The sequence below is a fragment of the Suncus etruscus genome, chromosome 15 (genome assembly GCF_024139225.1).
Source record: "Suncus etruscus isolate mSunEtr1 chromosome 15, mSunEtr1.pri.cur, whole genome shotgun sequence".
Classification (NCBI taxonomy): Eukaryota; Metazoa; Chordata; class Mammalia; order Eulipotyphla; family Soricidae; genus Suncus; species Suncus etruscus.
The window spans coordinates 91,639,139-91,667,000 of record NC_064862.1 but is presented as its reverse complement, the minus strand read 5'-3'; the positions used below and the strand labels follow the sequence as shown (position 1 = coordinate 91,667,000).

The 27,862-nt window shown below is 58.6% G+C and overlaps 1 protein-coding gene across 9 annotated transcripts in view; it reads left to right on the top strand.

The window, feature by feature from the left end:
- The window catches only part of GATAD2A (GATA zinc finger domain containing 2A), a 42,142-nt gene extending 14,958 nt beyond the window's left edge, over positions 1–27,184 (top strand). For 2 of the 9 annotated variants that reach the window (XM_049788481.1, XM_049788482.1), the window contains exons 2-13: positions 10,104–10,192; positions 13,746–13,993; positions 22,144–22,273; positions 22,350–22,481; positions 22,828–22,917; positions 23,355–23,486; positions 23,568–23,735; positions 23,958–24,225; positions 24,472–24,764; positions 25,300–25,374; positions 25,604–25,799; positions 25,886–27,184. In XM_049788481.1, the coding sequence (XP_049644438.1) occupies positions 10,178–10,192; positions 13,746–13,993; positions 22,144–22,273; positions 22,350–22,481; positions 22,828–22,917; positions 23,355–23,486; positions 23,568–23,735; positions 23,958–24,225; positions 24,472–24,764; positions 25,300–25,374; positions 25,604–25,799; positions 25,886–26,016 (1,878 nt within the window). In that variant the 5' untranslated portion in view covers positions 10,104–10,177 and the 3' untranslated portion in view covers positions 26,017–27,184. Of the gene's footprint in view, positions 1–10,051; positions 10,193–11,397; positions 11,523–13,194; positions 13,413–13,745; positions 13,994–22,143; positions 22,274–22,349; positions 22,482–22,827; positions 22,918–23,354; positions 23,487–23,567; positions 23,736–23,957; positions 24,226–24,471; positions 24,765–25,299; positions 25,375–25,603; positions 25,800–25,885 lie in introns of those variants that run through there. The other 7 variants (XM_049788483.1, XM_049788485.1, XM_049788484.1 and 4 more) reach the window with 7 other exon arrangements.
- The last annotated feature ends 678 nt before the right edge of the window (positions 27,185–27,862 follow it).

The following is a 27,862-nucleotide window of genomic DNA, read 5'->3' as shown; positions in this document are numbered from 1 at the left end:
CCCAGGCTGGGGTGTGGAGTTGGGTGACCTCGGGCCACACCAGGACCAAAAGGTGGTGCTGGCCCCCAGGTGCTGTTGCTGAAGGAGAAAGAGCCCTCACTTCTCAGTGAGGCTCCTGCCCCAGGTCCGGAGAGGCAGCTACATCTGCCTCGGGAGCTCCCAGCTAAGGCTGTTCCTGCCTTTCTGGGGTGGCCCCGGCTCAGGTGCCTCTGTGTGACGGCCTCGGAGCAGTTTTCCTTCTGTGTTCCCTTGCGGAGCAGCTAGTCCAGAAATGGGACTGCAGGGAGAAGCATCTAGGAGGATGATTTTGAGAATGACTGACTCTCCTTTTTTTCCTCCCCTAAAATTATGACCCTGGTTTTGTGCCGGTTGTTGGTCCCTCATTTTCAAGGTGGGTAACAAGGGGGCTGATCCCTGGATTCCTGAGTTGGCCGCACTGTTTCCAGTTAGATGGCTCCAGCTTTTATCAGTGTCTGTTGGGTTATCTGTTGGGAAGCATCCTTGGCTGGTTAAGAGCACGTGGTGTTGGGGATCAAACTAGGTTTGTGCTCCACCACTAGCGAGATAGCCCCCAGTCAACTCCTGAGACGTGCGCTTGGAAACAAATAGAAGTCTGGGGGAAGAGTTCGGAGGAGATGGTGTTCTCCTTGCAGACCCCAGCATCCCGTAGGGTTCCCCCAGGCTACAGAGAATGATATCTGAGCATTGCTGGGTGTGGCCCAACGCCCCCTCCACAGGGGGGGAGGGCAGTTCCACTCAGGGTAGATAAAATCCTGGGGGGAAAAATTGCCTTGAAGTCCTTGGGAGAGTTTGTACCAAAGAAAATGATAACTTGTGGATCAGGGTTAGCATACCCCGCCCCCCAATTGAACCCAGAGGCTCCCACATAGTCTCCGGCTTAGCCACATTCCACATTGTTGTTGTTGTTGTGATTATTATTTGGTATTTTTGGGTCATACCTGGCAATGCTCAGGGGTTACTCTTGGCTCTATGCTCAGAAATTGCTCTTGCAAGGCTTGGGGGACCATATGGGATGCTGGCATTCAAATCACCCTCCTTCTGCATGGGAGGCAAACACCCTATCTCCATGCTTTCTCTCCCGCCCTTAGCCACATTATTGATAGCACAGGGTAAAAATAAATAAATCTGAGCCGGGAAGGTGGCGCTATGGGTAAGGGGTCTGCCTTGCAAGCGCTAGCGTACGGCGGACTATGAATCGATCCCCCAGCATCCCATATGGTCCCCCCAAGTCAGGGGCGATTTCTGAGCGTATAGCCGGGAGTAACCCTTGAGCGTCAAACAGGTGTGGCCCCAAAACCAAAAAATAAATAAATAAAAATAAATCTGACACTTTTGGTGTTGTGTATTTTGTGATTTTCTATCTTTTGGTTTTTGGGCCACACCCAGCAATGCTCAGGACTTACTCCTGGCTCTGTGCTAAGGAATCAATCCTGGTGGTGTTCGATCTCAGGGGAGCCTTTATGGGATGTGGGGATCAAATCTAGGGCCTCCTTGTGCAAGGAAAGTGCCCTGCCTGCTGTGCTCTTACTCTCAGCCCTGAAGCATGTTCAGCATTCCAACTTTCCAGTTGCTCCGCTCTCTGGATTTCTGTCATTTATCTTGTAGTTTTGGATGTTGCTGGTAGTGGTTTGTGGATTGACTAATCCCCTCCGGAAATAAGGTTTGACTGGACCTCCTTGCAGTGTATGAGGAATGGGAGAGAAACTGAGTCACCTCACACTGGGAAAACAGAGAAGTCTTCTAAGACCTCCATTGGGCCTTCTTCCTTTTTTTTTTTTTTTTGGGCCACACCTGGTAACGCTCAGGGGTTACTCCTGGCTATGAGCTCAGAAGTTGCTCCTGGCTTGGGGGACCATATGGGACGCCGGGGATCGAACCGCGGTCCTTCAAGGCTAGCGCAGGTAAGGCAGGCACCTTACCTCTTGCGCCACCGCCCGGCCCCTCCATTGGGCCTTCTAAGCCCTGTTCCGAAGGTGGCGGGGTGTCGTGCAGCTGGAGCAGCAGCTATGAAGAGAGACAGGAGTGAGTTTTAGGGGACATGATGGGCCCTTGCCCCCTGAGCACGGTGGGACCCTAGTGGAGAGATTGTGGAGCCCAGGCCTGAAGATGCTCCTGAGGAAGTTGGCCCCTTCTGTTGTTCCCAGGCTTGTCCCCGTCAGCCAGCGGGACTGTCAGGTTTCCTTGCCCAAGTTGTTAGGGTCAGCGGTTCCTGAGGCAGGTGGGCGCTCCTATCCCGTCATGGGCTTGGCAGTTTGGTTCGCCCCCTCCGGGATGGCCGCTAGTCTTTCCCTGCGGCTCCGGCCCAGTAATTGAGTTAATTTCGGCTCCTACTCAGAGCCGGGAGGTTGTGAAACAGGTGAGTAGGTGAAGTCTCGTGGGCAGCCCTCCTCAGGCCCTGGCTCCTCTCCTCTCGGGGTTTCCTGTAACCGTTGTGGGGTGGGGAGTGTGGCAGAACCTGAAGAACGAGTCATGGCGTTGGGCTGTGAGCACTGTGACCCGGTGTGCTGTGCGCGGAGGTTCTGGGGCTGCCTAGAGAACAGCGAAAAGGCCTGGCCCAAGTAACCCTGAGTCCAGGCCCACGGCAGATGTGGGCTTGATCCTCAGTGGTGATCTCTGCAGGAGCAGCCGCGTGTGGCCCCAAAAGGAAAAGGTTGAGGTGAGGTGCATCGGGTCTGAAGTGTGAGATCAGGGACCTCGGCGTGTGTGGGGGAGCAGACCCTGCCATTCTGCCTAGGTTTGGAGAACAGGATCTGGGACTTTTTAGCAAAGGAAATGTTGGGGGGCTCGCCCCGCCCCTCCGTTTTTTAGGCTGCATTTGTGACCTCTTTTTTCGTCTGATGGAAATGTAGGTTAGTCTTCCAGAAGACAAAGGAATGTGCGCTAATTGGCCAGCGGCAGGTAGCCCCAGGAAGAGAAGGGAAGGGGAAGGGAAGGAGAGACCAGGCCAGCAGGGCCTGGGCCTGGTGCCCCCTCCTTTCCCAGCAGCTCTCCCTGTTCCTGGGGAGTCTGGCAGGGCCTCCTATTGCTGTTCTCATTTTTTGTTCTTGGGCTAGAGCAGGACTACCATTCCCGCCCCCACACTTGGGAGGCCTTGTCTGAGAATGGGGGCCCCCATTGGGGGCTTCTGGTGCTTTCCAGGGCTGATGGTGGGGTTGAGGCTAGAGATCTCAGAAGTGATCTAGTTCCCCGGGGTAGTAGGGAAGGAGGTCTCCCCTTGTTGGAGGGGGGAACTCTTGAGGGACAGCCCCCCAATGGTGACTCTTTCTTTCACACTGGAGGTCCCGGAGTGGGCTTGTCAGGGCACCTTTAGGTCCTGTGGAAACACTGTTCCAGCAGTGGGGGGACCGGGACCGACCCTGCTGCAGCACCTTTTGACTCTGAGGATGCTGAGTGGATGGGAGGGGGAGGGGTTCCCAGCCCTCAGCTGTAGGAGGCCTGACACCCCTGTGTCTGACTGAGGAGCTTGGTGACAGCTTTCCCTGAGTCCATACGGAGGTCTTGGGAGCTCAGAGCTTGTCGCTGTGGGGTTTGTTCTCTTGAAAATGAGGGCCAGTCCTCCACCCTCTGTTCCATAGCCGAGGCACCTGCCCCTGTTCCCTGTCCTACTGTTCCTGTTAGGGACAGTAGATTGTGACTGGGCAGCTCCTGCACTTCATCAACTATGAAGGGGACATTTTTGGGGGCCACACACAATGGCTCTCAGATTACTCCTGGCTCTGTGCCCTCTTGGTGGGCTTGGGGGACTCCATGGGATGCAACCACCTTCCCCAAGGTGCTATTGCTCTGCCCCCCCCCCCCCAAGAGACTTTTGTTTACGACACAGCAAAGGTGTATGTGCAGGGCTTCCCCCCCCCACTTCCCACTCCTTTGGGAAGCAGGTGGCTGCTTTTTTGGGTTGAGGACGGACAGATGGAATCGGCCCTTTGTCCCGGCCAGTGTGGAGAGGGTGGGCCTTGGTCACTGCCCTCCTTGGCACCTTGATGAACTGCCTTTCTGTCTGTGAGGGTCAGGGGTCGCCTGGCTGTTGTGTCCCCTCCCCAGACCTTTTGTTTGGGGACTACACCTGGCTCTGCTTGGAGGACCTACGGTTCCAGATGGACTTGGGGCTTCCTGCATAGATGTGCCACGCCCAGAAGTGAGGCTTGGGGAGGGAGCCCCCGGGCCTGAGGGGCAGCCTGTCTGTGCTGTGGAAGCCGTGTGCTGCGGTGGGGCCTGAGGTTGTGGCAGGCAGGTGTGGGGTCACCTGGACTGACTCCCTGGTCTGGGAGTGGGCGACCCTCCACCTCCCTCACTGCATCTCTTGGCCGCCACCGCCCCTGTTGCTCACTCACTTCCTGTCCGGGTCCCCTCCTGGCTGTTTCCTTCCCTGGGTTCTTGTCCTTGCTACACCTCGAGGTCATGGTGGTGCCTGCACTGGCAGGATGTTGCCCCGGAGCTTCCTGTTCTGGGGCAGACGGCTGTGGAAACCATGACAGCAGCCCTGGGTCTCTAGGCGTCCTCTTGGGTTCAGCCGGGGCCCTGTCCAGGCGGATCTTGGGACCTGGGAGATATCTGCTGGCAGCTGGAGGGTCTGCAGATTGGATGAAACATGCTAAGGACTGGGGGCTCCTCTCAGGGGAGAAAAAGGGGGAGGACCCCGGCAGAGACTCAGGTGGTCTTGCCTCTGTCTGGAGCACCTGAACTGGTCCCTGGGAAGGGGCTCAGGCTCTGGCTGGTGGATTGGGGGGGGGTGTGGCTTGTTGGAGGGGAGGGGAAGAGGAAGTGGGGGTTCTCTCAGGATCTGTTGGCCCAGATTCAGGAACCTGAGCTTGACTTCACTTGAGTGGCCTGAAAGGGCTGCTGGCCCTGACAGGGGACGGGTGTCCTTGGCCGTGGCCCTCGGGAACTTTGTTCTGAACCTGCTGGACAGGTGGGCTTCTGAGCTATGCTCAGATGGTTTGGGGTTGGTTTGCTGTTTTGAGTTTTGGAGCCACATCCAGCAATGCTTAGGGATTAGCCCCCACCCCCTGTGGGGCTTGGGGAGCCTGCGGAGGGTGTGTGAGGGGTCGAACCCAGGTTGACAGTTCACAAAGAAGCATCCTCCCTCCCCTCTGTGCTCTCAGGACCCAGACCTCCCGGATGCTGCCTCTGGCTATGACCCCGAACCCCCAGTGTGTAGACTAGGTGCTAAGAGGTGACCATGCCAGCCGAAACCCCCCTCCTGACATCCCGCTCTCTGCAGCCTGTCACGGCTCTTGTCTGGGTGCTCAGGAACTGAGTGGGTGGGACCCACCGACCTGTGTCCTTTGGGAGACCTTACCCGAGGCATTACAGGGCCTCTCCCCCATAGATGGTGCCCCAGTGGGGCGGGACTCTTCAGGGTTGGGGTAAGAGGTGAAAGTGAAAGGCAGAGGGTCCCTCGACCTGTGGCCTGTGTGGCCGGATCCCTGTGTGACTCACAGGAGTTGTCTGCTCAGTCCCCTGAGCTCCAGGGAGGCTTCCTTGGAGAGTTTGTGCCTAGACTAGCTGGGAAGGCCGGTCTTTGAGGGTGCTCTGGAGACGCCCTCCTTTCCTTTCCCCTAGAGTGCAGGGGGTCTGGTCATGCCTCAGAAACCTTGTCATGGGCATGGAGGGAGGATGGACATGGTACCAGGTGCTGCTGGGGGTGTCCTTGTTCCCACACGTTGGCATCTGCTCATGGAGCCCGTGCTGCCCCGTTCCCTGGACCTCAGTCTAGGGGAGTCTCTGCTTGCCCACACACCAGAGGCCCCACAGGCACTGGGGAGCAGCTGACACTAAGGTCTGGGCTGTGGGATAGGCGGGTCCCACCTAAGAGAACTATGATCTAGCCAACAGGTGTGGGGGTGTCTGGGTCTGGCCCACTGCAGGGGCCTTACAGTAGGTCTGCGGGGTGCTGGAGCTTGGGGATCCTGCCAGTGTCCAGCAGACACTGCTCGGTTGTGTAGGGGGCAGATATGGCTTTGGCTCCCCTAGGCAGGGAGTGGAGGGCAGTGTCTGGGGCAGATGGATGGGGGACCCCAATCCATCCAGGCCTCTGGCAGTGTCATCACCCTGTTGATCCTTCTGCCTTCTGGAGACACCCTGCTATTCATCATGTCCAGATGCCCCTCACCGGAGTGCAGGGCCCTGTCTGTGCAGCCTGGGCTGGTGGGCTTGTTCTGTGCTCTGCTGTTGGTGGTACCCCAAAGGGTTAAAATGCTGGGTGCTGGCCCATAGGCCTTTGGTTGAGTAGAGGCCAGATGGGGCTGACTCCTTGGGACCCTGCTCCTTGGGGGTTGTCCCTAGAGTTGTTCCCTATCTGTGACAGGAAGGAGACAGGCCCTGGGGGTTAAGAGGGGTTGGCGGATCCCAGGGACAGTTCCCAGCTGGATCACTAGGACTTTGGGAAGCTGGTGCCAGGCACCCATGAGTCTCTTCAAGGATCTCACTGCCCTGAGACTGGGGGGGGGGGTTGGTATTGCTGGTGGGAAGGCAGAGATGCCTATCAGCACCCCAGATGCTGGGAGGCCTCGGGAAGGAGGCGTGGTTCCAGAAGGCCATTGTAGCATCATCTCAGGAGCTCTGGGGCCTGGGGGTTCCGAAGGCAGCACGAGACTTCTGGGACTTTGGGGGCTTCAGGAAGTGTCCAGGGGCACTGTGGAGCCTGGCACTGCAGCGGGCAAAGGTGCTTTCCTGGGCTGCTGTGTGTGTGTGTGTGGGGGTGAATGACTAGGGAATCTGTGTGCTGCATCTAGGCTTCAGAGTGGCCTTTCTACCCTGCCCCAACCCTCTGCTCCCTCTTCCTGCTCATGTCCATGCAAGGACGCAGAGTCGTGGGGGGGGGGGGTGGCTGGGAAAACTGAGAGATGCAGGCCGGTGGGGGCTCATAGTCCCAGCGCCCGCACTTGGGACTTCACTGGTTGGACTGGACAGGGATGGAGGGGGATCAGTGTGAAGCATAGTGCCAGACACTTGGCAGTGGAGACCAGGCATGGAGCACTGGGCTTCGAGTCTCATCTTCTGGAGAGACCGCAGCACCACTGAGCACCTTTCTCTGAGCTGCAGTATGTGCTGGGCGAACCCCAGGGGTACACTGGGCTTGGGGGGCTGAGACCTCTCCACAGTGCTGCTGCCGCCCTGCCCTGCCTTGCTGTTCTAATTACGGATGGAGTTTGGTGAATGTTATGAGGTTTTCGCCTTAAGTCTGGTGCAAACACAGCACTTGTGTATTTATAACCCGGACGCCTTTGGGCTCGGGAGAAGGCTGGAGCGGAGGCCGCTCTGCTGCCAGGAGAGTTTGGGGGCACTTGTTCCATGTCCGGCTACTGGCCACTCGGCGTGGCAGGCAGAAGGGAACGGTGCTGCCGGCCTTCTTGGGGTCTCCTGGGTCACACCAGTTGGGGTGAACCTTGTCTGAGGGAAGGGCCGTGATTGACCCAGATCTGGACCCTGAGGATGTGCTTGGGCACCCAGCAGGCAGAGACTGAGCCCTCGGGTTGCCAAGGACGAGCTCATGCAGCCCATGGGCCCCGTCGCCTGCCAGTCACATGCTCCCCTCCACAGGGATGCAGGTTAGCGAGATGCTGGGCCCTGGGGAGAACAGGGCTGTCTTCCTCGTGGCTCTGTCTCTGCCGGCTCTGTGGGGACAGCAGTTGTGCTCTGGGCTGTCCCCCTATGAGTTTCCTTGGTGCCCCCGTGGCCCCTGTGCTGGAGTGACCTTGCCTTGCAGTATAGACCAGGTCCATCTCCACATTGCCAGAAAACTAAAAGTTTTCTGAATTCTTCCCGCTAAAGCTCTGCCTCAGTTTCTCCCTTCATGGTGCCAGAGGCCGTGGGTGACTTGCCTTTGGGCCAGGGGGTGTCATTCCTGCAAGCTCCGCCCACCTGCCCTATCCCCATGATGGGCTTGGGCTTGCCTGTGGGGGTCTGTGTTGGGGCACAGGTGACGATCCCCCGTGGAACCAGGGCTCCCCTACAGTGGGGTGTCAGGATGTCTGTCTGTCTCTTCCCATTAGCGGAAAGGGGTGAGTGGGGTACCCAGGTACAGGGTCAAACCGAGCCATGGTGGTTATCAGGGAGCAGGAGAGCATGGTAGGAATTGTGTTCCTGCTACTCCACCATCTCACAGGGTTGGGGCGAGTGCCCCGTCCTGTTCCGGTGTGCTGCCCTCCTCCTGTTTCTTTCGTTACTGGGTCACACTCCAGTGCTCAGGGCTGGGGATTGAATCTTGGTTGAGAGAGTGGAAGGCAAATGTTCTCCCTGCTATCCCTTTGGCTTCAGCCTTGTGTTTCTAGGGTTATTTTTTCTTTTCTGGGTGTGTGTGTGTGTGTGTGTGTGCACACCCAGTGATGCTCAGAGGTCACTCCTAGCTATGTGCTCAGGAATTGCTCCAATGGCTTGGGGGACCATATGGGACACACTGCGATCCATCCTAGGTTAGCGCTTGCAAGGCAGATGCTTTACCACTTTAGGTTTTTTATGGTGTCTGAGGCTGCACCCAGAGCTCATGCATGAAGGCTTGTCTTTCTTGCCCACCAGCTGCATTACTGTCCCTCATAATTTATTTTGTTTGTTTTGGGGCCACACCTAGCGACGCTCAGGAGTTACTCCTGGCTCTGCACTCAAGGATCAATCCTGCTAGGCTCTGGGGACCCTGCAGCATGCCTGGGATCTGGGTTCCGGAATCCTGGCCTGGCTCAAATTTTTTTCTTCTTCTTTTGGGCCACACCCAGTGGTGCTCAAGGGTTAGTCCTGGCTCTGTGCTCAGGAATCACTCCTGGCAGGCTCAGGGAACACTGTGGGATGCCAGGGATTAAACCCAGGTTGGCCACGTGCAAGGCAGTCGCCCTCCCCACTGTGCTCTTCTTCTGGTCCCTTGGCTTCTGGTTTCTGAACCAGCTTTATCTTCCAGTGTGTCCCTTAAGCTCGCTCTTTGGATGAGTCTTTCCTGAGTTGGCTGAAGCCTTGCCAGCTGTGGTAACTGAGTCTTTCCTGAGTTGGCTGAAGCCTTGCCAGCTGTGGTAACTGCTGATTTCTGAATGTCGACCCTGACCCCAAGTGAGCAGGTGAAGGGACCTGCCCAGGCCTGGCCTTGAAGTGCCTGCTCTGTGGTATACAGCCCTGTGGGTTGCAAACAGACTGGAGCAGGGGTCCTCAAACTTTTTAAACAGGGGGCCAGTTCACTGTCCCTCAGATCATTGGAGGGTCTGACTATAGTAAAAACAAAACTTATGAACGAATTCTTATGCACACTACATATATCTTATTTTGCAATGAAGAGACAAAACAGATACAAATACAATATGTGGCCCACGGACCATAGTTTGAGGACCACTGGGCTGGAGGGACCCTCCTAGGAGTTGGGCGTGGAGGGGGTGCTGCAGCATAGGGTGGCAGGACACTTGTGCCCCTCGGTCCCCTGCACCCAGAAGGTTTTCAGAGTGTTCAGAACTTCACTTAGTTTGCAAGTTCCCCTGTGGGGGTGTTTCTCACCTTCCGTGATCTGCGAATTACAGGTTGCCCAGTTTAAAAATAAAGGCTGGGCCGCAGAGACTCCTGGCAGTCATGTGGGGCCAGAGTGACGAGAGGTGCTACCGGCCACCTTGGGTTAGCACAGGTCATCACAGGGCTGGTTTCTCACATGGGCGTCAGTGTCACAGGGGAGGAAAGCCGGGGTCACGAGTGCTCTGAGCCCAAGGGAGTCCTGACTAGGCCTTCGTTTCCCTGCTGGAATGTAAACCAGGAGCCCCTTCTGTCCACATGTGGCACCTCCACTTCTCCGCCCTGGGGTCTGGGAGGGTCCACACCTGGAGAGGGCAGGCACCCACGGCAGGGCGAATGTGGATGGCTAATGTGTCTCCATGACTAGCTGGGACAGCCTGAGACTCAGTGTGTGTGAGCATCGTGCCGAGGACTCGAGTTGTGCCAGTACTAGTACTGGGTGTCTGCCCTGTGCCTGTTGCCATGTGCGCCATGGAAAGTGCAGTTTGGGCTCAAGGTTGGCTATGGTTGGCAAAGGATTGAAGCTCCTTCAGCATGTCCCTGTGGTGGAGAGTGTGAAACTGCCGTGGAACTCAGGGCTTCTTCCTCTGTCCTGCCCTCAGGTTGGCCAGCACTTGGCCGCGAGTTGCCTTTTGACGTAGCCGCAGCCATGGCCGGCTGGTAGGACCAGTGCCCCATGCCCAGAAGCCAGGTGAGTGTATGGGTGGGGTGGAGTGGGGATGTGGAGGGAGCCCCTGACATGGCCGGTGCATGTATCTGGGGGCTGGTCAGGATTGCATGCTGGGCTGTCCACATGGGCTTCCCAGACCCTCCCTGTCCCTGAATGTCCTCACCTGCCTGTCTCAGCAGGATGAGTCCTCTGGGAGGGCTGGGTCAGTGGTGGTCTGGCCCTTGGCTTTTGGAGTTTGCCTGGTGCAGCCATCTTGTTGTTAGGATAAGGTTTCTGGAACAATCTCACAGAAACATGGGTGCTGAGAAAAGTGTCTTCTGATTGAACTTGTGCACTTGGCTTTAATTTTTGATGAATTAATGTCGGTGGGTGGGCCTTGGCCCGCTGCTTCTCTGGACCGTGTTCTGCCAGCTGTGCCTGAGGGTGCCGCCTGGGTCCTCATGGCTCCTCATGACAATACCTGGACAGCTGGGTGGTGCCAGGGAATGGAACGGGGTCAGCTGCACATGCTGGACCCCCTGGACCCTCTGCCTGGCATTGTACTTAGTGTTTAGTACTGGGGACTGAACCCACGTTTTCGGTTGTTACAAGGTACTGGAGGTCAGAGATGTGCAGCTGGCTAAGCAGGGCTAAAGCTGGGTGCCTGCTGCCCCGTGTGGCTGGGGTCGTGACCCCCGGGGGCGGTTTGCTTCCCCTCCGCTCCAATACCAGCAGGTGTGGAGATGACGCCATAGTCACCCTCGGCGATATGGATGTGGGGGTGCTGGAGTGAGCACAGTGGGTGAGGGTCAGCCCTACATGTGGCTGACCGAGGATAAGCCCCAATCCCTTGGGTGGCAGCCCCCCCCCCCCATCCGTTCAGTAGGCACCTGGAACTTCCTGGGAGCTCACAGGGAGCATTCTAGTTGTCTAGCGCTGGCGTGGGATGGGGGAGCAGTGAGTGTCCCCTCCCTTCTTGTCCACTGGTCTGCTTGGAGGAATAGAAGCTCTTGAGGAGGGTTGTGAGGGGACCACCTGCTTGGAAAAGTGGTGGTTGGAGGGAGCCTAGCACGGCTTCCTAAGAGGCTCCTAGGTTTGGGTTGCTGGGTCCTGGTGGACCAGTCCATACTGTGGGCCCCTTGGAGAGTATCACATGATCACGGAGGAACCTGCCTTACGATCTAGTTTATGGCAGAATTGGGGGCGTGCTGCATACACCAAGTCTGGTTGGGTTGCTGCCCACCTGGCTCTCCAGCCTTTCTTGGCCTTTCCTGGTACTGGGCCAAAATCACCTCCTCCCGCCTGCGGCTGCTCCAGGTGGGCAGTCCTCTGAGGCCACACTTTCGTTCTGACACCCTGTGGGCACCAGATGGTAAGAAGGCTGCACTGGAACCCTTTGTGGGCTGAGCTGTCCCCACTAGGCTCCATTCCTTGAGGTGCAGGCGCCTCATGTCCCTGGCAGTGCCAACTCAGCACCTTCCCTTCCCATCCCGTGGGTCGCATCCCATGGGCCAGTGGCTTCTTCACGGTCACTTTGCTCAGTATAGCCTTTCACCTGTGATTTCCGGGGTGCCGTCTCAGCAGCAGCTGTCCAGTCCCTCTGTCCATCACTGTGTTCCCGCCCCTCAGTATGTGCCACGCTGCAGCACTCTGCTCCTGTCACGCCTCCTCTGGGACATGGCAGGAGTGTCACCTGCAGCTAGAGCCATGGTGGTGGCACTTCCTGGTGAGGCGCGTGGGTGTCACCCGCACTTGGTGCACTTGGCACACTGGTGGCACTTCCTGCCTCCCCGCGTGGGTGTCCCTGGCTGGGGCCTTGGAGTGTTTGCGCAGCGCTTCTGCGGCTCAGGGTCGCCTTGAGTGCCACCCAGCAAGCCTTGCTGGCATCTGTCCTGGGCTGTTGGTTGTGTTTGGGTGGTGAGGGAAGCCGAGGCCACCAGTGTCCCAGCCTTGTCCCCTCCACGGCCGGTGTCTGTTCCCTCTGCGTGTTTCTGCAGAACCAGATCCTCATAGCAGCTCTTTGCTGCCTGCGGGTAGCTGGCTTTGCCCGCACCAGCCATTGCCCTCCAGGAGTCTGGGCGGTTCTCCAGGCCTCTGCTTCCCCCCCCCCCCCAGCGGCTCCTCCAGCTGTGCTTGTCTTTCATCGGGGGGAGGGGCCCCACAGCACAGCAGCCGCCTTCCAGCAAGCACAGGGTTGACAGTGTGTCCGGGCTGGCCCGGTTTCCAGGCTGGGGTTGGCACAGCTCCAGCCAGGGCCGAGAGGGTGCTGCCCTGTGCCCCACGTGGCGCATGCCAGGATCTGGGGGTTGGGGGTGGGTGTCCCCTCCTGAAGCTCTGCTCTGGCTCCTTGTGACCACATGGTCAGGTCCTGATCTGTGCAGTGGGGGATGGTCTCTGGCCTGGGTTCAAATGAGCTCTCCATTAGGGGGCACAGCACTGTTGTCGGGAGGCTCCCATGCCTGGACTCCTCCCCTGGGGAAATTGCCTTTAGGACCCTGACTCCCTGCAAATGCTAGCCATGGTGCTCCCAGGTCTAGCCCCAGGAGCTGCAAAACTGCTGGTGTCTATGTTTGCAAACTGTATCCCCCCAGCCCTCCTGATGGGGCCCAGGAGATGGGGGCAGCTTGCATTTAGCTCCTTTGAGGACTGTGGAGATGCTGCCCGCTGAGGGGACCTGGCTTCCTCGCAGGTGACCTCCTCAGAAGGCCGGTCTCTTGTGAAGAAACTGAGGCAGCCAGATCAGGTCAGACCCTTCTGGGCTCCTGCTCCCGCCGACTTGGCTCTTCTGACCTAGGGACCAGCTCCCCCAGTCCATCCTGCTCGGAGTCCACTGTGTCCCCGAGAGACTATCAGCCCCACTGGCCCTGCATCCTGCCGTGGGACGCTGAGGTCCCTTTAAGAGCAGGCTCTGTCCCTGCGCCTGCTGTGGAATGCCAGGCCTGCCTCCCGCAGACAGACATCCCTGCTGTCCCTTCTGTCTCTGTGAGGGTTAACAACACTTCAGCTTGTTGTCTGGAACCGGTTCAGACTGGTTTTCTGGAAAGTGCTTTGTCTCTGCGACTGCATCCTGGGAAGGGTCATGTGGAGCCCAGTGATGTCATGGGATCAAAAACTGACTCAGCTGTTTTTTTTTCCTTCTTTCCTTTCTTCTTTAAATCGAGATATGTGTGTGCTGCAGGTAGAGGGTGTGGGCGCCTCAGCCCCCTACTCACCTGGCTGCTGCCCGAGGGCTCCATGGCACCTCACACCCCACGCCCCTGAGGTGAGGTGGCCCCTCACTTGGGGCATTGCGAGGGGCTCAGCCCTGGGCAGGTCTGGGCCCACCCAACTATGCTCCTAGACCCAGGGTGTCCGAGGTAGGGCTTCAGCTCCAGGCATACCTATTTGCCTTGGGGTCTGCAGCTTGGAGCCCCCAGCCCAAGTCCCATGGGTTCCCCATGAGGTCTCCCAAAGGCTTTGCTCCTGCCCATCCTCCCAGGGCAGAAAGAAAATGCCCTAGGACATGGCACCCTCCGCCAGTCACTACCACATGGCCAGGGGACAGGGCACTGGTGGCCGAGGACCTAAACGTGACAGCTACATTTTGTCCCCCAAGTTCAGAATGACCGAAGAGGTATGCCGCACCCGGAGTCAGAAGCGCCCGATGGATTGGGGCCCAGCCGACAGCGAGGTGGACAGCAAGAGGGCGAGGATGGAGCGAGGCCCACCAGCTGCTGACGGGAGCACTGAGGGTGACACGCGACCAACGCCTGAGCCAGGAGCAGGCCCCGCAGCCGGCATGGCCGAGGGTCGAGGCGAAGGGCAGGTGGACGAGGAGCCCGTGGACATGCGCACCTCCAGTGGGTGAGTGGGGTGCGGGTGTGAGGGGATTGGGCTGTGTTGTCGTGGGCACTGGAGGTGCGCTGGGTCTGCAGAAGGGCCTGGGCGACCAGGCCCAGCCCAGCACCCTTGGCTGCCCTATCCCTCTGCCTCCCTGGAGAAGGAGTCTCGATGGCCCCCAGAGCTCTGGCGTGTCGAGGCTGCAAATCCCTAGTCTGATGAGGCTGAAGGGACAGCATGCAAGAATCTCTGTCCCTAGGTGGGGGAAGCACTCCTGGGTTCTGAGCCCCGCAGAAGTAATGCCATCACGATGCCTGCTGGGTTGGACGCTGCCATGTGGGGTGCTGCTGCTGGGGTTGTTGGGGCTCCTTCTCTTGTCAGCTCTTGGGCCCAGCTGGGGTGTTGGAGACAGCGGCGTTGCTGGTGTTTCTAGGAGACGGCCGCCCTGCCCTGCTCCTGCCTCCATCTCAGGGGACATGGGTGCAGGGACATGCAGCCCAGGCCTCTTGCTTATTAGGAACCTGAGCTTAGCTTGTCTCACTCCCTCTCCCCTCCTCTCTCCCTCCCTTCCTCCCTATCTCTCCACTCTTCTCCCTCCTCTCGCCTTTGGACCCAGTATGCTTTTTCCTGGAGTGTCTGCCGGCCTGAGACTGCCGGGCTATCATGCAGGTGAGCTGGAACCCTCACTGGTTTCCTCGGCTACTAGGTTGGCATCTCCTGACTCAGTCTTCCACAATGTCTGCTTTATTTGCAAAAGAAACACTCTGGCGGGCAGCTTCACGTTGAGCCCAAAGAGGAGGTGCTGTCGTGACTGCCACCCAGTACCGTACTAATGCAAGACAAAATCAATTCCCGGTCCCCGTTTTGGCATAGAGACGTGAAATTCGGAGCTTGTGCCCAGGGATGGGAATAGCGAAAGTGGCTGTGGTTTGGTCTCCCACGCCCACCTGCCTGCTTGGGGTGATGTCTGGCTCAGTCCCGTGGCTCTCAAGCCCAGCAGCTGCTCTGCAGGGTTACCAGAGGCACTCTGCAGCACACCCAGGATACCAGGGACACCATGAGGCCTATTGGAGACACGCACAGGAGAAACCACCCCAGCAGCAGCGTTAGGTTCCTGTATGGGGTCGGGAGACAGGCCTGTGGCCACTGACCTCCCAGCACCGGAACCTTGGCAGATGCACAAGGCCCATCAGGCCCTGAACAGTCGCTTCCCTGACCCGCCACGGGAAACTAGGAGTAGAAACAGCCCAGCCCAGTCTTCTCAGTACTACCAGCGACTTGAGGAAGGTGGTTCCTGCAGGAAGACGGGAGGAGAAGGAAGAGGGAGAGGGAGCGTGTGTGGCTCGTCCTAAAGGTGCCTCTCGTGGGGTTGGTGAGGTGGCGCTAGCAGGGGTCTCAAACTCAATTTACCTGGGACCGCAGGAGGCAAAGTTGGGGTGATCCTTGAGTGCAAAGTCATTAGTAAGCCTTGAACATTGGGGGGTGTGACCCAAACAACTAAAACAAAACAAAAAAAGATTTCTTTAGGACAGGGCCACAAAATGTTGTACGGAGGGCCATTTGCGGCCCACGGGCCGTGAGTTTGAGATCCCTGCTAGAGGTAAGGTATCTCTCTGCCTTGCAAGCACTAGCCAAGGAAGGACCACGGTTCGATTCCCCGGCTCCCATATGGTCCCCCCAAGCCAGGTGCGATTTCTGAGCACTTAGCCAGAGTAACCCCTGAGCATCAAACAGGTGTGACCCCAAAAACCAAAAAAAAGGTGCCTCTTCCTTACTAACATGCCCACGGGCTCACACTTGAGCTGGGTCTGACTGACCCACATCGTAGCTCCAGCTTCACCATCTCAAAGATGTTTCTCACTGTGGAGGCAGAACGTGACACCTGGGCAGAGGCGACAAGCTGCGCTTCAGTGCTCAGAGCCTGACCGTGTGAAGAGGAGGAAGGGGGGAGGGTTTCTAGTCAGTGTTCCCCTCCAGCAGGCTGTGAGAAGTTAAGGTGCTTATTGTAATCGCCAGAGCCACTGTTAAGGAGTTAGCTTTAAAGTGACGTCAGCACTGCCCTGCAGGTATGAGTCCCCCTGCCCCCCCCCCCCCCATTCCTGGCACCAGAATGTCCACTGGAATCACTTGATCTCAGGATAGGAAGGAGAGGGAGGGAGGCCAGGCACATAATGGCTGGTGACAGATGTAGACCCATCCTTCAGTCCTTCCTTGGCATGTGGGGAGGAGCAGGTGGGTCGCCCATGGTGACAGGAAGGGAAAAGGCCAAGAGCACTGGGGAACTGAGCCCCACTGACCCTGTCCTCCCCTAAGGGACAGGTTTAAATCTCTCCCCACTACATATGTCCACTATAAGTCCCGACTTAAGCCCCTGCGGTACCAAAAGCATAGTGGATGGTCTGGGTGGGGCTGCCATCCTACTCTGGGTCCCACAGCTGCCTCCCAGGGGCCAAGGTGCAGGGTTGTTGGTCCACAGTGAAGGGGGTCCAGGGCAGTCAGGCCACCTGTTTTCTCTTCTTCGTTTCCTGGCCTTTGCTTCAGAGAGCAGCCTACTGGCCTGCCTGTCCCTGCTGGCCTGGGCATCTGCCTCGCCTCCCCGGATTGCATTTGGGAGCATAAAACAGCACGAGTGCACTTGAATTGCCCGAGTGTGGGGGTAGCTAGACTCCCTGAGATGTGGCAGGTGGCAAAGTGCCCAGCTTCCCACTGGCGCTGACTACCATCCTCGGGGCTAGTTGCTGGGCTTTGGCCCCATCCCTCCCTCTGCCCAGTCCTGAGGGGCTGCAGGCCCGTTCTCTGCTCCCTCAGTTGTTTGAAGAGTCTTTAGCTGACACATCTCCAGAGAGGTCAGTAGGACTGGCCTGCTGTGACTGTCGCCTGGGGATATCCTGTCCAGGCTGGGCCCCCAACCCCTTCCCAGGGCCCCCCACGCAGCTGCTCTCCAGCCCACCAGCTGTCTGCTGGAATGTTGTCCTGGAGCGAGTTGGGGCACGAGGGCTGCAGCAGGGTGACAGGGCCCCCTCCCCTCCAGCCTTTGGGGTGGGTGGCGGTAGATTATGGGGTTCTTTCTTCCCCAAGAAAGGGGCTGCCAGGGCCCGGAGAGATAACACAGCGGCGTTTGCCTTGCAAGCAGCTGATCCAGGACCTAAGGTGGTTGATTCGAATCCCGGTGTCCCATATGGTCCCCCATGCCTGCCAGGAGCTATTTCTTTTTTTTTTTTTTTTTTTTGGTTTTTGGTTTTTTTGGGCCACACCCGTTTGACGCTCAGGGGTTACTCCTGGCTATGTGCTCAGAAATCGCCCCTGGCTTGGGGGGACCATATGGGACGCCGGGGGATCGAACCGCGGTTCTTCCTTGGCTAGCGCTTGCAAGGCAGACACCTTACCTCCAGCGCCACCTACCCGGCCCCGCCAGGAGCTATTTCTGAGCAGACAGCCAGGAGTAACCCCTGAGCATTGCTGGGTGTGGCCCAAAAACCAAAAAAAAAAAAAGAAGAAAGAAAGGGGCTGCCAGGCTGGTGCCCCAAGCGCCTGTTCCAAAGACACTACTATGTGTCTGCTCCATAGCTCTGGGTCTGGCTTTTCAGAAGGACATTGTTGTCTCCAAAACTAGTGACTCTGCTGGGACGCCCTGTGTGGTGCCAGGGGTCAAACCTGGGTCTGTCTCTTGTCAGACCAGTGTTCTTTCCCCTGTGCCCTCTCCACCCCTTAAAACCTGGTGAGTTGGGGCCAGTGAGATAGCATGGAGGTAAGGTGTTTGCCTTCCATGCAGAAGGACGGTGGTTCGATTCCCGGCATTCCACATGGGCCCCTGTGCCCAAGATTTCTGAGCGTAGAGCCAGGAGCAATCCCTGAGTGCTGCCGGGTGTGACCCAAAACCAAAACAACAACAACAACAACAACAAAAAACCTAGTGAGTTGGCTGGTTAGGTGGAGTTCTGTGATTTGATGCTGGGGCCCAGCACGTGAATGAGTGAGTGAGTGTCCAGCTCCTGAGGGCAGGCATATGTTAGTTTTAGCCTCGGGAATAGTTTTTCCTCTCATGTGTCCTGGTTACTGTTCTGTGCCCTGCCAGCCTCCTCTGGGAAGAGGCGCAGTGAAATCCCTCACTTTGGTGGTGCCTTTCCATTAGAAATTGGAGGTTGGGGCCGGCGAGGTGGTGCTAGAGGTAAAGTGTCTGCCTTGCAAGCGCTAGCCAAGGATCAGGACTGCGGTTTTCCCCCGGTGCCCCATATGGTCCCCTCAAGCCAGGGGCAATTTCTGAGCGCTTAGCCAGTAGTAACCCCTGAGTTTCAAACGGGTGTGGTCGAAAAACCAAAAAAAAAAGGAGGTTGGGTGTGTTTTGCACAAGAGTTGCAAAGGTTGCTCTGCTCCCCTGTACTGCCTTTCCATGGTGGGTCATGGGGGCCCTAAGGCTGTGACGTGGTCGCTGCTCTTCCCAGCCCAGCCCATCAGGACCATTGGGACCCCAGTTGGGGGCTGTGGGTACGAACTGGGGTGGGTTGCCTGGTGTTTTGTGGCCAGACTCCTTGGCACTTATGGGGGACCTAGAGCTGTATCCAGGTCCACAGCCATGCTGGTTCCTGCAAGTCGTGTGCCTGTTGTAGGCCCTACTGCATGGTCCAGTGCGTATCCGGTGCCCTTTGACCCACTGCAGGGGTTTTAGAAGCAGCCGCTGGGCCCGTGTGTTCTGGCATGTACCCCCCCACCCCCATGGGTCCGGTACTCCAATCATAGTCACAGTAGGGCCAAGACCTCCTGGCCAGGTGGCCGCTGCTCCCTGTCGCAGGTCACCTCGTTCCTTTGGGGGTAGTTGTCCTGGACCCTGTGGCCAAGAGCAGGAACCTATGCCACTTGCCCAGCAGTGCTGCTTGGTGGCAAATGAGACTGCATGGACAGACGCTGGTCTCTGTTCACCTCCCACATCTGCCGCTCCTCCCGGGAATCCCCTGTGGCAGCCCTTTTTTGAAGGGTCCCTGGAAGAATTCCGTCCCTCAGCTGCTGATCCTGACCCGCCCTGCTCCCTGGCATCGCCGGGGCCAAGCTGACTGGCGACAGGCCAGCAGCTCCCGTGTCCAGCTGTGGCAGAGGGCACCCACTCGGTCAGAGAGTGGCCCCCGAGAGAGCCTGAGGGCATGGGCACTATGGCTTCTGGGTCAGTTCCAGGCTGGTTGGTGGGAACCCCTGGCAGGTGGGGTTGGTCTTTGATGTCCACAGGTAGTTCGTTCACCTCTCTGGGTATGGGGTGCCTCCAATCGGAACTTGCCCGTCTGTGGAGACCCCACCTTGTGCCCCCTCTGTGTGGCCTATGAGGAGGTACAAGTTCAATGAGAATGGAGGGTGTCTGCTTTGCTCCTTTCATTCTAAGAAATAAATGAATGAATGGTTTCATGAATGAATGAATGGTTTCCTAGGGTGGTGACGGCACAGGGTCTTGTTTTTGTTTTTGTTTTGTTTTTGGGCCACACCCGGTAACGCTCAGGGGTTACTCCTGGCTATGCGCTCAGAAGTTGCTCCTGGCTTGGGGGACCATATGGGACACCGGGGGATCGAACTGCAGTCCGTCCAAGGCTAGCGCAGGAAAGGCAGGCACCTTACATCTAGCGCCACCGCCTGGCCCCTCGGCACAGGGTCTTGCTCACCTTCCGCACTTTTGGAGGAGGAAGGTGTTGGCATGTTGGCCAGTGACCATTGACTTCTAAGGACCCGGTGCAGGAATAGCGGCATCTGCCAGCCTGCAGATGGCCTGGGGGGGGCACCATTAGCGCCCCCTTGGGTGGTCTCACTGCAGATCTATCCCCCTGGACTGGTCTTGGCATGTGCGGCCTGAAATGCTCAAGTGCTCTGCTCCCCAGGGCTGCTCTGTCTACCCTGCCCTGTGGGCCGTGCGGGCGGGAGGGCAGGAACGAGGTGCATGTGACCCTCCTGGCAGGCCAAAGGTCAGGGCTCTGCGTCCCCTTAATGTGCTGCTGGGCCCAGCCGCTCAATACTGACCTTGCTCCGGCTGCTGGTGGCAACCTGACCTGCCCGGGGCTTGGGGCCCAGCCGCCCACACTTCCCACCTTGGTGGGACTTGTCCAGTCCACGGACACCCTGCCTGCACCCCAACTCTGTTGGCGAGTCTCTCGGATAGTCAGGGCCCTTGGATGAGCAGAGCGGGCTCCTTGAACACCCAGACTTGCAGAAACACATGTGGGTGTGGCCTGTAGCGCAGTCCCCTCGCCTGACACAACCTGTCCCTGGGGCCGCCGCACAGGAAGTGCCTGGCACGGGCGCCTCCATTTCCTGACTGCACCTGAGCACCTCACTCACTCCTCAAAATGAAGGCTGTGTGTCACAGGCCGGTCAGAACCGGCTGTTGCCATGGTTTTCGCTGTGGAAGGCACAGGAAGGGTCACGTGACTGGGGAGGGAAATGCCTTTGTCACGTGACTTTTGGTGGCCTCATTAGCATACAGGAAGTTCACTCTGCTGGCTGCTGAGTGATCCTTGATGGGAGGTGATGTCACTTCTTGGATGGCTGTCATCCCTGCCGGGAGCAGATGGGGCCTGGTGTGCTGGGGTCAGCAGCCCCCTGAGCCCCAGACCCCACCCCACTCAGGCTGCTTGAGGTATCCCTTGACCGAGCAGCTCTGGTCCTGGCTGAGAAAGGATGAATCCCCGAGACGGGGTGCCTCGCTGCAGTCACTAGACCCATTTCCCAAAGTTGGTGCTGTCTGTCCCTCTCCCCCCTTCCCCACTTAATGGGGCCAGAAGGGTCTAGTAGTTTGGGCTATGTGACTATTCTCTGCTTAAAGGTACCTGATTTCCCAGGGGGATACCAGAAAACTTCTTTTTCCTTTCCTAAAAGTGGGGTATGGAGCAACAGGCCAGAGAAATCAGGAACTTTGCCGATACCATAGGCCACCGTCCAGCAGCCGCCTGAGCAGGGCCTGGGGCCTGGCGAAGTTCGACCCTGCTCCTTGGGTTGGTGTGACCCCACAGCCAGCCCAGATTGGGGCTCAAAGGAGGGCATCTGCTCAGCATGGCCTGGGCGCAGCCTGAGCCCAGCACCTTCCTGTGTCCTACTCTGCACGGACCACACAGGTCATCTCGGGTCACTGCGGACATTGGGCAGCGAGCAGGGACCATTGGCCAGCCCTGGGCACCTGCGTCACTGCAGAGGAAGGCAGTTCCAGGATCCTGTGGGGGTTGCCACCCCCACCCCACTGCCCTGGTCCTGCTGTTCCCTCAGCTTCGAGCTGTTTGCTGGGCCATAGCGCCACCTAGTTGGCACTGTGTCCGGTCGCTCAGTGCGGTGCTGAAAGCAGCTCTCTGGGATCCTTGGGGAGACACCTTGGCTTGTGTGCGGTCCTGGGGTACCTCTGAGCATGCAAACTCGTATAGGTGTGTCCTGGCAGGTGGGTAGTTGGGGGTGTCTCCGTGGTCCCATGTCCATGCAGAAGACCAGGCCAGGCCAAGCTCCCCGCAGTCTGAACCTCCAGCAGTTGAGGTGCGGTGGGTGTGAGCATGTTGGAGAAGTGTTGGTGGGTAGAGCATGCGGGAATTGGGGAGGGTGTTGAGCAGTGTGGGGGCCACCCAGCTGGTCCCTTATTCAGACTGTCTGGGGCTTGAAATATGAGTAAATAGGGAAGGCACTGGCCTTGATACAGCCAATCCAGGTTCAATTCCTGGAATTCCAGGGGTTCCCCAAGCATCACAAGAGTGATTCCTTAATGCAGAACCAGGAACAACCCTGAGCACTGCCTGGTGTGCCCTTCCCTCCCCCCCCAAGACACTTGGGGTCAGAGCGGTGGCAGTGACGCAAGCGGTGAGACGTCTGCCTTGCCTGCCCTAAGCCTAGGACGGGACATCGGTTCGATCCCCCAGCGTCCTATATAGTTCCCCCAAGCCTGGAGTGATTTCTGAGCTTTACTGGTTGTGACCCCCTCCAAAAAAAGACTCCCCTACTGCTGCCGCTCTGCAGTGTTGGGGCGGCAGCTGGTCCCCCTAGTCTCAAAGGGTGTGTGTCTGGCTGGTGGGGTGGAACCTTAAGACTCCATCCTCTGTCCCAGCCTTGGCCCTGCTGCTGGAGGCCTAGAACTAGGCCCCACTGACAGGGCCTGCTGTGTCAGTCATTGCTGGAACCCACGTCCTTCCATGTGGCTGATGGCCATGCCTGTCCATGCTCCACAGTGATGCGAGGCCTGAAAGGAGGTCGCCCTCACCTGATGTGATCGTGCTCTCAGACAACGAGCAGCCAGTCAGCCCGCGGGTCAATGGGCTGCCTAAGGAGGTCATGGACACCAGCACTGAGGCACTTCTGGTGAGTGGGTGGCCTGCAGGGTGGGGGGTTGTCCCTAGCTTCCCTCACCCCCTCACCCTTGCCCCTGCCCCCACAGAAGAGCAGCCCCGAGGAGCGAGAGAGAATGATCAAGCAGCTGAAGGAGGAGCTACGGCTCGAAGAGGCCAAACTTGTCCTGCTAAAGAAGCTGCGGCAGAGCCAGATCCAGAAAGAGACCCCCACACAGAAGGTGTGTGATGTTGGGGCTAGGCAGGGCAGGGCAGTGGGCAGCAGAAGCCTGAGGTTCCAGTCCTGATGATGGGTTTTCCTCCAAACCTAAGCACGTGCAACTTAAAAAGTGTCCAAGTGAGGGGCGACTGTCTTTGGGGTGCGCTTTGCATTGAGAATCTTGGTCTGCACGTGGATCCTGGGGTCCTGCTCCTGCCCCCTTGGCCGCAGGGGTGGGGTACCTCCACTTGTAGGCTCCCTCCCTGGACCCGGACCCACGTCCCGGCGGGTAGCAGGTCCACAGAGTCCCCACAGCCAGCAAGTGGACACCATGGGTCTGGCTCCCTCATGCCTGTCTTTTCTCTTAGCCCTCAGGCTCCTCGGGGGGCACCGCGACCACCCCTCCCCCTCTCGTACGGGGCGCCCAGAACATTCCTGCCAGCAAGCCCTCGCTCCAGGTCAGTGTCCTTGTGTCGGGCCTGTCCTTGTGAGGCTGACACTCTGTGAGCACCTTTGGGACAATGGAGAAAGCTCAGGGTCTCGAGCCCAGCAATTTGAGTTGACAGTTCCCCCAGCAGTACTCAGCCCATATGTGAGCAAGGTAGCACCCTCACGGCTGCCCACCTACAGGTATAGTGCTCCAGTAGGGGAGCACTCCAAGGCACTCCAAGGACTGGGGTATTTGATGAGCACATCCCTGGTCCAGGTGTGCCCTTTTATCACATGGTCCTCAGAGCACTCGGGCCAGAGCCCAGAACAGGAACAGTCTGAGGGAGGTGTGTCTGGACCCTTGAGAAGGGAGCCCAGGGCAGGGTGGGGAAGCTCATATGCAGTGCTCTGAGCCACCTCCTGCAGCTCCTTCTCTGTACTTGTTAACCACCACTGTCGCCCACAGACGACTTCCGCCCGTGTGCCAGGCAGTGTCATCCCGCCGCCCCTGGTCCGTGGTGGGCAGCAAGTGGCCTCGAAGCTTGGCGTGCAGGCGAGCTCCCAGGTGGTCATGCCGCCGCTCGTAAGGGGGGCCCAGGTGAGAAGGGTGGAGTGCCTGTGGTCAGCTGGAGCCTCTGTTCCCCGAGCCCCCTCACTGACTCATCTCCCCCACCCTCAGCAGATCCACAGCATCCGGCAACACTCAGGCTCAGGGCCGCCTCCGCTGCTCTTGGCGCCTCGAGCAGCTGTGCCCAGCGTGCAGATTCAGGGACAGAGGATCATCCAGCAGGGCCTCATCCGGGTCGCCAGTGTCCCCAGCACCAGCCTGCTGGTTAACATCCCTCAGGTGAGGCCTTCCCACGCCCCACTGGCCTGTCAGCCCAGACAGATGAAGTAGATGGCTGTGGCAGAGACCTGCGTGGGGGCATCAGGGCTCTGCAGTCAGCAGGGTGGGTACGTGACTGGGACCGGGGCCTCTGGGAGAGAGGAAGCCCAGATCAGGGCACGGCACCTGAATGTCACCTGGGGGGGGCATCGCTGTCCTGATGGGGCATCTCCCTCCTGAAAGGCCTCCCCAGCGTCGCTCAAGGGGACGCCATCTTCTGCCCAGGCCAACTCCACATCCAGCAGCGGGGCCTCGTCTGCGGAGTCTCCTGCCAGTCGCCAGGCAGCCGCCAAGCTAGCCCTGCGGAAGCAGCTGGAGAAGACACTGCTGGAGATACCCCCGCCCAAGCCGCCTGCCCCTGAGATGAGCTTCCTGCCCAGTGCTGCCAACAACGAGTTCATCTACCTGGTGGGGCTGGAGGAGGTGGTACAGAACCTGCTCGAAGCACAAGGTAAGGGTCACTCGGGCCCCTCGACCAGCAGGGAAGGGGAAGGCACTTATTTGGTGCTTGGCCGACGTGGGTTTGATCCTCAGCATCCCGTAGAGTTCCCCAAGCACCGCCTGGAGTAACCCCTGAGTACTACCAGGGTGTGACCCAGAACCAAACAAGATTTGGCATCCGTCCTGGGCTCTGCTAGTCTCGGGGGGACTGGGGTGGCCATGGGCTGGTTCTGACCAGCTCCCACGCACCCCACAGCGGGCAGGGTGCCGGCCCCAGCGGTGCTGGCCCGGGACCCCTACATGTGCGCCCAGTGCAAGACCGACTTCACCTGCCGCTGGCGGGAGGAAAAGAGCGGCGCTATCATGTGCGAGAGCTGCATGGCCTCCAGCCAGAAGAGGGCGCTCAAAGTGGAGCACACCAGCCGCCTCAAGGCTGCCTTCGTGAAGGCGCTGCAGCAGGAGCAGGAGATTGAGCAGCGCCTTCTGCAGCAGGGCGCCCCCGTGCAGCCCAAGGCCGAGCCCACCGCCCCGCACCCCGCGCTGAAGCAGGTGAGTTGCGCGGGGCCCCGGGGCCAGCCCCAGCTTTGGCTAGGAGCCCGGATAGGCGGGCCGACCCCCTGTCCACGCTTGGCCGGCGCCCGCCTGCTCATTACCAGCATGTCCAAATTGCACCTAATGGCAGCCTTAGGCGAGGAAAACATTAATTTGCAGTTTCTTTAGCTCTCACAACTCATCCCACAGTGCAGGGCTGGCAAGGACGGCCTGTCTCAGCGACACTTCCCAAAGGCACAATGAGACGCGAGGGGTGTGTTTGGAAGGAATGTTCTAGTTACGTTCCAGACTCGAGCCAGCTGTACATCATGTTGTGGGTTTTGGAGGGTTTTTTTGGGATGTTTTTCTAATGCTTTATTCTTGGCACTTATTGGGTGTCCTCAGATGATGTTGGGGATTAGTTGGAAATGCCTGAGTCGCACCCGGTCCCCTGCTGCTGGCCTCCCCCCACCCACCCGCTCTCCCTGGGTCACCTAAGTCGGTCCAAGTCTGGTGCTGATCCCCCTTTCCACCCTACCCCTCGTCTGTGTAGGTCATAAAACCCCGGCGGAAGTTGGCGTTCCGCTCAGGAGAGGCCCGCGACTGGAGTAACGGGGCCGTGCTACAGGTCAGAACCGCAGGTGGCCACCTTGGCCGGCCCTGGTGCTCCTTGCGCTGTCTGTCTGCTCCTCTTCACTCCTGCCCTGCTTGGGTCACTTGCTGCTCTTCTGATTTTGGACTCTAGGGACCCGTGCGGGTGGGGAGAGGAGAGGAAAGGAGAGGAGAGGTGGGCCAGAGCCATCAGCCCATCTCACCTACCCTCCCTGCTCCTGAGCTGTAACCTGGTCTTGCTTCAGGCCTCCAGCCAGCTGTCCCGGGGCTCAGCTGCGAACCCCCGAGCTGTCCTGCACACCTTCAGCCAGTCCCCGAAACTGCAGAGTGCCGCCTCGGCCACCACTCTGGTTAGCAGGACCGGCAGACATTCCGAGAGAACCGTGGGCACAGCCAAGGGCAGTGGCGGTGCCACCTGGAAGAAGGCACCCCTAAGCACAGGTGGGCCCCCCACTAGTTTCAGCCAGCGCAGCTTCTAGCCCCCGAGCTGCCTGTGATGCCCACTGGCCTCTCTGCTTGTGTTGCAGGTGGGGCGCTGGCCTTCGTGAGCCCCAGCCTGACGGTGCACAAGAGTGCCTCGGCCGTGGACCGCCAGCGGGAGTACCTCCTGGACATGATCCCGCCTCGCTCCATCCCCCAGTCGGCCACGTGGAAGTAGTACGGGCTGGTGCCACCTCGCGGGGCTCCCACCTGCACCTGGAAAACCCCGCTCCCTGCGCTCTGGGACAGGCTTCCGGCTGGGCCACATCCCGGGGCCACGAGGACTGACCCTGGGGGCTCCCCAGGGCTTTCTTCCTGTCTTTGCCTTTAGTTAGCCCAACACCAGCAGAAACGCGGACCTCGGGGGCTGCTTCTGCTCCGGCTTCCCCCCAGCCCACCCCACCCCTGGACACTGTGACCCGCTCAGGCGAGGCTGGCGCCCTGGGCCCCACCCCCACCCCCACCCCCGTCGAGCAGTTTTCTGTTTGCTTTTCTGTCTCGGCCCCGGCCTGGACTGTCCGTGGCCTTCCTGGAGGTCTTTGGGGGCAAGACTTTGGTTTTTGTTTTTTTGTTTTGTTTTGTTTTGTTTTGTTTAAAATCACCTCATGATGATGGAATTGAAAGTAAATCTTGCAGAACCGGGGGTCCCTGCCGTGCCCTGCCCCCCTTCTTCCTCGCAGAAGATGCAGCAGAAATGCGGGATGCTGGAAGCCACAAGGAACCGAGAGGAGGCAACAGCCATCGGGTGTGTCCTGGGTCTAGGCAGGAGGTGGCGTGGAGCGGGTTGGGCTGTCGCTTCGCTTCTCGTTGTTGTGATCTCTCGTTAAAGTTCCCTTTTCTTTCCCTCCTGGGATGGACAAGCCTCCATAGCTACCCTGGCCTTGTGGTCTGTGGAGGCATCCAGATTGGGCAGCAGCTGAACTTCAGGGGTTCAGGATTGGGATCTAGTTTAGAACCTTCCCTATGAGCTGAGCAGGCCTTCGCCTTCAGCCTCTTTCCTTGTTTTTGTTTTTGCTTTTGTTTTTGTTTTTCTTTTTTCAAAACCCTCTTAGATTCTCCAGAACCGTTTTACCAAGGATCAGGTCTCCGAGTTGTTTTTGCTTTCTCCCACTCCTTAGATCGCCTCCGTGAGGAAAGGCAGCAGCTGCGCACACAAGGGTGTGCGTGGGGTCGCCGTGTGTGGGTGGGGGGCCGGCCACATGCCCGTGAGAGGGGCCCTGCCCCTTGCACCCTGGCCCCAGTTTTCCTGCTCGTGCAGTTAGGGGCTAATTAAAAATCCTCCTGCGGCAGGGCAGCCGCCCCCCACCACAGCTTCCACATTCTAATAAAGGCTCATTGAACCCTCACGGTGTGCGCGTATCGCTGTGTAGACGACCTTTTTGACACGCTAGATCTAGTTTTGCAGGATGTTCTCATTTTTGTTATTGCTGTGTTGAATATGAGTTTCTCATCGATCTTTGTTTCAAGCCCGAACCTGAAAGGGCTGGAGTGGGTCTGGGCAGGGAAGGGGAATGGGCAGTGCTTTCATTCCAGCATCCAGGGACTGTAATCAGTGGTGCAAAGAAGGGAACTGGACCTTCGGGGGGTGGGGGGTGGGAAGGATGTGTTTTTACACCAAAAAGAATCAAGAATATGCAAACGTTTCTATTCTTCACAATTTTTCTGTGTGCCTGGCGACAAAACACCCGTCTTGTACTACCCTGAGCTGTTCACTCTGTTCCCTGCTCGGACCTGGGTGCCACTGCCTGTGCCGCGGCTGGGCTGGACGGACAGCAGGGCCCGGAGCCTGCTCACCTGCTCAGGAACCACCTCTCGCCTCTGCCCCATTGCCCTGGCACTGCTGCCAGCCCGCGGACCTCGCCACTGGACCAGCCGGAGCGTGAGATGCCTTAATCTTCGGGTCCTTGCTTGAAACTCGCCCTTTGTGACTGGTGAAGGGACTCGGCGCCAGGAAGAAGCAGTGGGCGGCAGGAGTGGAGGCGAAGGTGGGACCTCCCCACCTCACCCCAAGTGGCAGCTGTCAC